The 11,558-nt window shown below is 40.6% G+C and overlaps 2 protein-coding genes across 2 annotated transcripts; both read right to left on the reverse strand.

The window, feature by feature from the left end:
• Positions 1-7,091: 7,091 nt before the first annotated feature.
• Positions 7,092-7,532, reverse strand: LOC146887848 (uncharacterized). Its single transcript, XM_085670432.1, has one exon. The coding sequence runs from the start codon at positions 7,530-7,532 to the stop codon at positions 7,092-7,094; it is 441 nt and encodes a 146-aa protein (XP_085526558.1).
• A 1,569-nt stretch (positions 7,533-9,101) lies between these two features.
• Positions 9,102-10,082, reverse strand: LOC114175393 (uncharacterized). Its single transcript, XM_028060164.2, has one exon. The coding sequence runs from the start codon at positions 10,080-10,082 to the stop codon at positions 9,102-9,104; it is 981 nt and encodes a 326-aa protein (XP_027915965.2).
• Between the last annotated feature and the right edge of the window lie 1,476 nt (positions 10,083-11,558).

Genomic DNA, 11,558 nt, shown 5'->3' on the forward strand with positions numbered 1-11,558 from the left:
GAAATCGCGTATTTCTTCGTATATCGAGCTTTTGATCCAAACTAGAGATATCATACCACAAACACCTGCCGAAGAATACGAAGATATCAATTCTGGATGGTTTATGGATCACCGGGGGAGAACAAGATATAGATGGTTGTCGTAATTGATTTACTTTATTTTCTTTGCTTTTCATTTTAAGTAATGTGGAAGTTGTTAATCATTTTATTTTTATTTAATTAGTAGACTATTTTGAACTTTTTTATTAAGGGACCCATTTAATGGAGTACAAATCGTTTGGAAAAAAAATGTTATGTTGTAATCAATTATATGGACCTGTTATCCATTAGCAGCATCATTGTGACGCAAAAATACTTATTGTAATCGATTACATTTATAGTGTAATCAATTACAAACATCATTTTTTATAATCTGATGCGAGAGTAATCGATTATATATTCATTTAATCGATTACAACTTACTTTAATCGTTTAAATAGTACCCGTAATCAATTAAAACGAGGAACTGCAACTAAATTGTAACCTGTAATTGATTACCCAAAGCCTGTAATCGATTAATCGATTAATAGGAGTTTCTGGAAAAACAAATTGAACCCTGTAATCGATTACACAAACCATGTGATCGATTACTAGATTAACAAGAGCTTTTGGAAAAACAAATTGAACCTTGTAATCGTTTATACAAACTCTGTAATCGATTAATTGATTAACAGGAGCTTCTGGAAAAAAATTAACTGTGTAATCGATTACACAAACCCTTTGAACCCAGTAATCGAACACAAACCCTGTAATAAATTACAAGTCGTCTTCCACTATAAAATCAGCACTTTCTCTCTCCGTCGCCGCCGCCCACAAAGAATCTTTGCGCCCCTCATTGCCTCCACCATTTTTTCACCATTGTTGCTTCGTTTCTTAACCAAATCAACTCTCGTTCGTTGCAATCTTTCTTATTTTAAATTCTCCACAAAAACCCACCGATTAAAATCGTCAAAAACACCAAAAAATGACTGAATCTTCAAGAAAACGCAAGACTCAAACTGGTGTTCGCCGTCGTCGTGGTGTCGTCGCCAACAAACCTGATGAAATTATTGCACCCTCACAGCCACAAAGTCTTTTCTCTTCTGTAGCTCAATATGAAAGGTATTCTTCCAAATTTTCCAACAGAGATATTATTGAACCAAGATATCTTGATAATTTTATTGCCGAGCAAAACTTTGAGTTCTATGATATACTGCAGAATTTGGGATTATTACCATTTTTTAACTAATTGTCAATCTTATTATCCGGAATTAGTTAGAGCCTTTTATTCTAACTTGCAAATTATTGATGAATGACTTATTATTATTGAAGTTAAAAATATAAAGATTAGAATGGATATAAATATGTTTTATCGTATAACCAAGTTGGGGACTCAAGGTGTCTGTTTTGAGGGAAACATGGTGGAGGAATTGAGAGATGACTATTCTAGTCAAAATGCAAAATTAATGATTTGTCGTGACAATGTCAATATTGGAGGAAGAATACTGGCAGGCCAAATGAAAGTAGAAACATGTATCATGCACTACATCATATGTCGATGCTTGTTGCCCCGAACAACTAACCTTGTCCAAGCTACTGAAGAGGACATTATATTAATGTGGGCAATGTTGACTGGAAGGGAGCTTAATTGGGGTCATCTGGTTAGATATCGCATGAAAAAGGCATTAAGAGACCATGCCCCTTTACCATATGCAAACCACATTACTGACATTTTAATTAAGTTTAATGTTCCTCTTGAAGATGAACCATTTGAAGAGGTTAATTGGAGAACATGCCTAATTGGTGCTGAAGTAATTCATTCCTTTGGTTTTTTGTAAAAAACCAAAATGGTCAATGGGTTCATAAACATGATATGCAGGATCAACCTATTCATGATGAGCGCACACCATATCCACCGTCTCAACCTACCTAGGATGCATCTAGTGCTAGGCTCAATGATATTATCCACGAGATCCGCGATCTCTGAGCTTTTGTTGGTTCAAGATTTGACAGTATGGATGCTCGGGTTGGTCAACTTGAGGAAGACATGGCTTACGTGCGGTGCCAATTTCCTCCTTCTTAGATGCATTTCATCATTATTTCATTCAAGAACTTTGTATTTGTTTAATGCATCATCTACTTCACATTGACATTATTATTTGTTATATTAGTACTTTAATTAATTATAATGTTTTTTTTTCTATTTTTACCACTGTTTTTAGTTTCATATTCGACATTATTATTATCATTGCTTTTGTATCTAGTTAAATTTTTGTGAACCTTTTTTTTAGTTATGTTTGTAATCGATACAGTATGTCTGTAATCGATTACATTAAACCCATAAACACTGCAACGCATGCAGTAATCGATTACATCAGAGGATAATCGATTGCAAAGAGAAAAATGTTACCCCCTTGCACGATTTCAAGTAAAAACGTCATGCCCCCCCCCACGATTTCGTTATTTAAGTCGTCCACCCCTCGCACGATTTCATCTGCTGACCATATTTGACCCAAAAACGCTTGGGGGCATAACAATTTCTTCATCAAAAAACGTTCTGCCCCCACATGTTTTGCCTTTAATTGTAATTTTAAAAAAATGCCTACTCCCATAATTACCCCAACTGAATTGCCTATTACTGAAAAAACACCAAGGAGCATGCATGAGAGGACCATTGCATGTTGCTATCAAGTCTTTGGCTCCATTCATGCTGCTACAAGTTCATGCCTCAAACCAGAAGCATGGTCAAGCCAACGCATTGTAAAGAGTGAGAATGGAGAATAGATATGCAAGATAGATGGAATTTCGTGTGAGGTGGTAACAATGGGTTCATTCCCTCGGCGTAATAAAAAAGATGGAGGGGAGTGGGAAGTTGCACCACAGGCGTGAAAATTAGGAATGGCAAAAATGGTTGGTTCATCCTGTTTTGGTTTGGTCAGTCCGTCATGTTTTATTCGGTAGATCCGTCCGTGGTCCGTTAGAATCGTGTTTGGTTGGATTCTCAAACAGAAACATATCAATAATGAAAACTTATATCGTATAGAATGGGTTAACAGGTTGAGCTGACTCGTCATTTAAAAAAATTACTTTTTAATTTGTTTTCAAATTTTTTAATTTTTAATTTTTAAAATTTGTTTATATAAACATATAAATTAATATTAAAAGCATATTTAATCATATAAACTTTTAATTGATTAGTTAATATTTTTAATTAGATAAATTAGAATAATTATTACATCTACATGTTAAATTACTCTATTATAACTAATAACTGAAACTTAATTTGTAAATGTTAATGATTTAAATTACAATACTATTATATATTTATACCTTTAAAAAGTTTAGCATAAAAACATTAATCTTTTTAATTATTTTTTAATTTAATTTTTAATTTAAAAACAAATGGGCCAATAGATGGGATGGAGTGATTCGTATTTTGGTCCGTCAAATTAACGAACCGGACGGATCAAACCAGAACGGCTTGACGGGTTGAAATTCTCAACACAACTCATCCCTTTTAACACAGATTAGGTCAGTCTATTTTGTCACTCTTATTGAAGATGAAGGGAGAGGGAGGTATCTCCTAGAATTAGTATTTTTAGAGTTTTCAATATTTTTAATAAAGAATAAAAGTGGAATATGATAATGTATGAGGTATATGAGGAGAAAAATGGGGTGCAAAAAGAAATGTCCTATAGAAACCTACCAAAATATTAAGTCCATGTATGCTTAAGCGAATATGAGGCAAGCCATTATTTCCCTCGTTTCCTTTTGATAATTTCTTTGGGAATCAAGCTAGTTCAATGGATTTTAAAATATTGGGTTTTCCCGTGAACATTCTCATCTGAATCTTTACTGGGTATTTGGATGGGGAATTATGGTGATACCTTTTATATTTTTTAAATTACATTCTTACTTTGAATTAGATATAATAATGTAAAAATGAGTGATAATATATATATATATATATATATATATATATATAAAAAAAAGGTTTGTGTAATATTTGGAAAGAGAAAGCGTGGGTCATGATGTAACATCTCATTTAATAGTTTCCATACTATCAAACAAAACATTATATCATGATCAAACATAGCAGATAGTAGGGTAACAGTCATATACACATAGTATATGAACCTAGTACAGTCCTCCGAACTATTATTTCTACACACACACACACACACACACACACATATATATATATATATATATATATATATATATATATATATATATATATATATATATATACAAAGTAAGAGAAGGTGAAAAGGATGCTAAACTATACCACTCCAAAACATACAGCCAAAATTAATTACAACGGACACTCCCTGCCATGCTCCAACTCCTACTCAGGAGGGGTATCTCTACCTGGTTTCTGCTCTGCTCCCACCAAACACAGGTGATCATAGCAAAAGGATAATATGCATAAGCAGACAACATAAACAAGAAGGGTAAAGGGTAAGCTAACTGAAAGAAACAACATAAATACACTTCGCAATTAGAGATATCATTCATAGCATATAATTCAATCATAATTTTATAGACTCGATATCCGGATTGTGTAAGTGACGTTGGAGCTCTTGGTGGCTTGCACCTATAACGGTTCCCAAACTCTGCAGAGTCTGGACACATGGAGTATTCACCCGACCGTTCCCAGGGTAAGTCCCCTCCACGTCTAAGACTTGATCAAGTCCGACGACGAGGACCTCCTGCTACTCCTCACGACATAATCCATTCTACTCTATCTGAGCTTGAATGATTATTGGAGTTTCAGGATACCAACCATTATAGATTCCTCACATCCTTACACACACTACAATTCCACTTGGATTTCCCTTGAAATTCCATTTTAACCTCATATTCTCATAACTTATATTCATCCAATTAAATCATACAATACATCAATGGTAACATTCCAATCATACAGGGCCTAAGTTATACAAAGACGCATTAAAACATATATTTTTACCAAAGAAAACATATTTGAAGTACTACCACTACAGTAGCTCTCGCTCAGGCTAAAAAGTCTAGCCTAGGCGAGAGGTTATCTCGCTCAGGCGAGCCAGTTTCGCCTAGGCGAGACACTAACAGTGGCAAAAAGAGAAAACCTGGGCGAACTCTCGCTCAGGCTAGGCTGGTTCGCCCAGACGAGATCGTTATCTCGCTCAGGCGACCTCAGCTCGCATAGGCGAGACTTCGCGCAGGAGCAGAGGTGCGTCTCCTGATGCTTTCGCTCAGGCGAGAGTAACTCGCCTAAGCGAAAATACCAGGTCAGAAACCTATTCCCACATGCAGCAGACCAGTTTCTATCAATCACCAAGTAATTTTTCACCAATTCACGCAATACAAACACGAATTCATCACTCAATTACATAATTCAAGTTCATCCATGGATTTTCTATTCAAATTTGAGAAGAGGAGTTAGCTTCCCTTACCTCTATATATCTTTCTAATTAGCTAGGATCCTCCCACCCAAGAGCTTCAACTGTACCACTCAGTGAGCTGAAATTACAAGTTCCAATATGAGAAGGGTTCCCAACAGCAGAAAAGGATTCTACAAATTTTCGAATTAAAGAGGAAAATGAAAAGGTTAGGAACAACTTACATAGAGGAAGGGGAATTGTAGCTGAGAGAGGAGATCATGAACTAGCCTCAGGTCTGGACTCTGCAACACATGAAGAGTGAATTCAGGTTTTGATAGAGAGAAGGCAGAGGAAGAGAAGAGAGAGAAGAGGTGCAGTGCTGTGTAAATGAAGTTCAGTGGTGTGGGTCGCAGAGAGAAGAGAGATTAAGGGCTGAAGTTTTTTGGGTCTCCACAATCTCCCCAACAACAAGAATTTTCGTCCCGAAAATTAAGACTCACCAGAGAACAGGTGTGGATACGATTCCTTCACTTCCTCTTCAAGTTCCCACGTAGAATCCCCCGTTCTCTTATTATAGATGTCCTGAACTAGACTGACCGACTTCCCCTTGCGCTGTCTAGTCTGACTATCACCAAGATTGACCGGTTGAACCTCCACTGAGAGATCTCCTCTAACTTGTAGATCTTCTGACTCAAGCACATGAGAGGGATCGGACACATATTTTCTGAGCTGAGAGACATGGAATACAGAGTGAAGTTTAGACAGCTGAGGAGGTAGAGCGATCTCATAAGCCACTGGTCCAATCTTCCTCAAGATCTGATATGGACCGATGAACTTCGGAGATAGCTTCCTTGAGTGAATAGCCCTCCCCACACCAGTGGTTGGGGTAATCCTCAAGAAACATGATCTCCCACTGCAAACTCCAAAGGTCTTCTCCTCTAATTAGCATAGGATTTTTGTCTGCTCTGAGATGCCTTCATTCTTTCTTGTATTAACTTGACCTTCTCTGTAGTTTGCCTCAGCAACTCTGGCCCTACAACCACCGACTCTCCGTCTTGGTACCAGCACAAGGGAGTCCTACATCTCCTGCCATAGAGGGCTTCATATGGCGCCATGCCAATGTCCGCATGGAAACTGTTATTATAAGTAAACTTCACCAAAGACAGGACCTCGTCCCATGCACCAAGATGATCTAGCACGCACGTCCGCAAAAGGTCCTCAAGAGACTGTATTGTCCTCTCGAACTGGCCATTCGTCTGGGGGTGGTAAGCTGAGCTCATAATTAGTCTACTGCCCATGGCACTCTGTAACGTCTGCCAGAAACGGGAGGTGAAACGTGGATCCCTATCAGAGACTATGCTCATCGGCACCCCATGCAGTCTCACAATCTTATTTATATACAACTGTGCCAACTTCGTCATGGACATTCTTAGATTCACTGCGAGGAAATGGGCCCTCTTGGTCAGACGGTCTACTATAACCCATATAGCATCATGGTTCCTCACCGTCCATGGTAAATGGGTAATAAAATCCATAGCAATGTTATCTCACTTCCACTCTGGAATCTCTAACTGTTGCAGCATTCCTCCAGGCCTCTGATGTTCTGTCTTAGTCTTCTGGTAGGTTAAGCAGGATGACACATACCGAGCAATGTCCGACTTCATTCCCGTCCACCGGAAAGATTCTCTTAGATCATGATACATTTTAGTCATGCCTGGGTGCATGCTAAAACGGCTCTCGTGCCCTTTTCAAGAACCATACCCTCCACTTCCAAGTCCTCAGGTATGCAGACCCTGCCTCTGAATCTCAACACCCCATCACCTCCCATCTCAAAGTCCTTGGTTTTCTCAGTACCAAGCAATTCTGCTGTCCTCCACAATTTGGGGTCAGACAATTGTCTCTCCTTTATCAGGACGAGGAAATCACTAGATACGATTAAGCGGTTGCATCTAATGACATCCTCTCCTAAAGTCACTTGTAACTGCATGTCTCTGAACTGTTCTACCAAATCTAACTCCCTGGCCATCATATAACAGGCATGAACTGTTTTTCTGCTTAGAGCGTCCGCCACCACATTCGCTTTCTCCGGGTGGTACAACAATTCAAAATCAAAGTCTTTTAGGAACTTCATCCATCGTCTTTGCCTCATGTTCAACTCTTTCTGGTCAAACAGGTACTTCAGGCTCTTGTGATCACTGAAAACCTAGAACTGAGCACCATACAGATAATGTCTCCAGATTTTCAGTGCAAACACCACAGCCGCTAACTCGAGATCATGTGTGGGGTAGTTCTTCTCATGACTCTTAAGCTGCCTTGAGACGTAGGCAACCACTCTCCTTTCTTGCATCAGAACACACCCTAACCCTTGATGGGAGACATCACAGTAAACTTCAAAGGGTCTACTGGTATCAGGGATCACCAACACGGGAGCACTGGTCAGCTTCTGCTTCAACTCTTGGAAACTATTCTCACAACGGTCAGTCCAGGCAAAAGGCTGATCCTTACGAGTCAGCTATGTTAAAGGTGCCACGATCTTAGAAAACCCCTCAATGAACCTCTGGTAGTATCTTGCCAGTCCCACAAAGCTCATAATCTCCGTCGCTGATTTAGGACGCTCTCATTTTAATACAGCCTCGACTTTGGATGGGTCCACTTATATGCCCTGGGCCGAGATCACATGTCCCAAGAATTGGACCGTGGTCATCTAAAACTCGCACTTAGACAGCTTTGCATAGAGTTGCTTCTCCCTCAAGATGCTCAAAACTGTCATCAGATGCTCCGCATGTTCTTCATAAGTTCGGGAGTATATCAAGATGTCGTCGATGAAAACCACCACGAACTTATCTAGAAAAGACCTGAAGATTCGGTTCATATAGTCCATGAACAAGGCAGGGGTGTTGGTCACACCGAAGGGCATCACTGCGTACTCGTAATGCCCATATCTAGACCTAAAAGCGGTCTTCTACACATCATCAGACTTAACTCTAATCTGATGGTATCATGATCTCAAGTCAATTTTTGAAAACATTGCAGCGCCGTGCAACTGATTCATCAAGTCATCTATCCTTGGCAGAGGATATTTGTTCTTGATGGTTAGCTTGTTGAGTTGCCGGTAATCCACACAAAGCCTGGAGTTGCCATCCTTTTTCTTGACTAACAACATCGGCGCTCCCCAAGGTGACACACTGGGCCTGATGAATTGTTTCTCAAGCAGTTCCTCAATCTGCTTTTTCAACTCTGCCAGTTCAGCAGGAGCCATCAAGTAAGGTGCTATTGACACTGGCCGTGCTCCAAGTACCAGATCAATAGAGAACTTTATTTCCCTAGATGGGGGCAAGCTGGGTACCTCATTAGGGAAAACATCAGAGAATTCCCTCACCACTGTCGTCTCAAGGTGTCCACCCTCCTTCTCAACAGATAGTTGAGTTAGAATCAAGAAACACTGAGATCCCTCTTGGATGGCTTGATCCACCTGTTGTGAGGACATCAACATAACATCATCCTCTGAGTTGGGAAACAACACCCTCTTCTCATTGCAATCAATGAGAATGTGATTAGCAGATAGCCAATCCATTCCCAAGATCACATCCAAGCCCTCCAAAGGTAAACAGATCAGGTTTACCCGGTATTGGCGTCCCTCAACCTCGATCTGGCACCTAGCACACAAGGTTGAGGTTCTGATTAACCCAGAAGCAGGCATGGACACCACCAGGTCATACTAGAGCTCCTTCGCCGGAAGATCCAACTCCAACACTATAGACTCCGACACAAAAGAGTGTGTCGCTCCTGAATCGTATAGTACACATAGGCTCCTACCATCAATCACATAAGATCCAATTATGAGGTTACCTGCTCTGTTTGCCTCTATGCCCGTCATGGCATATACTCGGCCAGCTGCCTGGAGCCTAGCATTTCCTCGTGTCTGCTGTGGTTGTGACTGCGCCGAAGGTCTTGGCACTGTACTCCTGCCAGTGGGGCAATCTCTGAGAAAGTGGCCTTCCTGGCCACATCTATAACACGTCTGCCTACCACCAAGCTGAGGACAAACACTCCTCGTGTGGGGCCTTCCACACTGAAAACACCGATGCCTGGGAGAATGGTGTTGAGGGGACTGATGCTGAGGAGACTGAGACTGATGTGACTGTGGTGAGAATCTCCTGGACCCCTGAGGCGGAGGTCTAGAGTAGGGTTTCCTCCTATCATCCTGTCGGCTCGTGGACCCAGATGGCCCTCCCACCTTCTGCTGAGACTGCTGCTGAGCTTCAACCTCCGCTTTCAGCTTCTTCATTACCCTTGCTTTCTCCACCAAAGCAGGGAACTCCTTTATAGAGAGCGGAGCCACCATGAGTTTGAGATCACCTCTCAACCCATTCTCAAACTTCCTACACTGCCAGTCTTCGGCCATCCTTAAAGTGTGGAATCTGCCCAAATGCTTGAACTTTTCCGCATACTCAGATACGGACATCTCTCCCTGCATCAGCTGTAAGAACTCCACCTCCTTGGCATACCTCACACTGTCTGGGAAGTACTTAACATAGAACTTCTTCTTGAATAGCTCCCAAGTGATGGTCTCCCTATTGTCTTCTAACATCATTTTCATGCTAGACCACCAATGGACAGCCTCTCCGGCTAGCAAGTACTCAGAATATGCTAGCCTACTCTCTGCTGGGCATCTTTTGGCCTCAAAGATCCGCTCCATATCTCGCATCCACTTATTTGTCTCATCTGGAGTGGTCTTGCCGTCAAAGCGGGATGGATGATGCTTGAGAAGTCCTCCAAACTCCACTTTTGCACTCGTGGTGGTGGAGCTTGGGAAGATCCAGCCGCAGATCGATTCTCCCTTAGCTGGTGTAAGGCTTCCAAGTGCCTCTGTTGGGTGGCCTCTGCTGCGAGCCTAGCAAACTCCATCTGCTGCAAGGCCAAGTTGTGCTGGTTCACCATATTAGCATTCTACTTCTGCATGGCTGCCAACATCGCCTCAATAGTCCCCACCAAGTGAGAGCTATCCGGGTTAGGAATAGGAGGAGGAGGAGGTCTAGGTGCCATAGCTCTGACCACACAAAGAGAGGTTCGCCAGTTTATCTAACAAGCGCCACAATTGTACCAAATCACTATAAGAAACACAAAACAGAAACTAGACAAGCTCACACCTACAGACCCTAAAGGAACTACTGCTCTGATACCAAAAATGTAACATCCCATTTAATAGTTTCCATACTATCAAACAAAACATTATATCATGATCAAACATAGCAGATAGTAGGGTAACAGTCATATACACATAGTATATGAACCTAGTACAGTCCTCCGAACTATTATTTCTACATATATATATATATATATATATATATATATATATATATATATATATATATATATATAAAGTAAGAGAAGGTGAAAAGGATGCTAAACTACACCAGTCCAAAACATACAGCCAAAATTAATTACAACGGACACTCCCTGCCATGCTCTAACTCCTACTCAGGAGGGGTATCTCCACCTGGTTTCTGCTCTGCTCCCACCAAACACAGGTGATCATAGCAAAAGGATAATATGCAAAAGCAGATAACACAAACAAGAAGGGTAAAGGGTAAGCTAACTGAAAGAAACAACATAAATACGCTTCGCAATTAGAGATATCATTCATAGCATATAATTCAACCATAATTTTATAGACTCGATATCCGGATTGTGTAAGTGACGTTGGAGCTCTTGGTGGCTTGCACCTGTAACGGTTCCCAAACTCTGCAGAGTCTGGACACATGGAGTATTCACCCGACCGTTCCCAGGGTAAGTCCCCTCCACGTCTAAGACTTGATCAAGTCCGACGACGAGGACCTCCTGCTACTCCTCACGACATAATCCATTCTACTCTATCTGAGCTTGAATGATTATTGGAGTTTCAGGATACCAACCATTATAGATTCCTCACATCCTTACACACACTACAATTCCACTTGGATTTCCCTTGAAATTCCATTTTAACCTCATCTTCTCATAACTTATATTCATCCAATTAAATCATACAATACATCAATGGTAGCATTCCAATCATACAGGGCCTAAGTTACATAAAGACGCATTAAAACATATATTTTTACCAAAGAAAACAGATTTGAAGAACTACCACTACAGTAGCTCTCGCTCAGGCTAAAAAGTCTAGCCTAGGCGAGAG

The sequence above is a fragment of the Vigna unguiculata genome, chromosome 3 (assembly GCF_037176805.1).
Source record: "Vigna unguiculata cultivar grain cowpea cultivar isolate G323 ecotype 2 chromosome 3, ASM3717680v1, whole genome shotgun sequence".
Taxonomy (NCBI): Eukaryota; Viridiplantae; Streptophyta; class Magnoliopsida; order Fabales; family Fabaceae; genus Vigna; species Vigna unguiculata.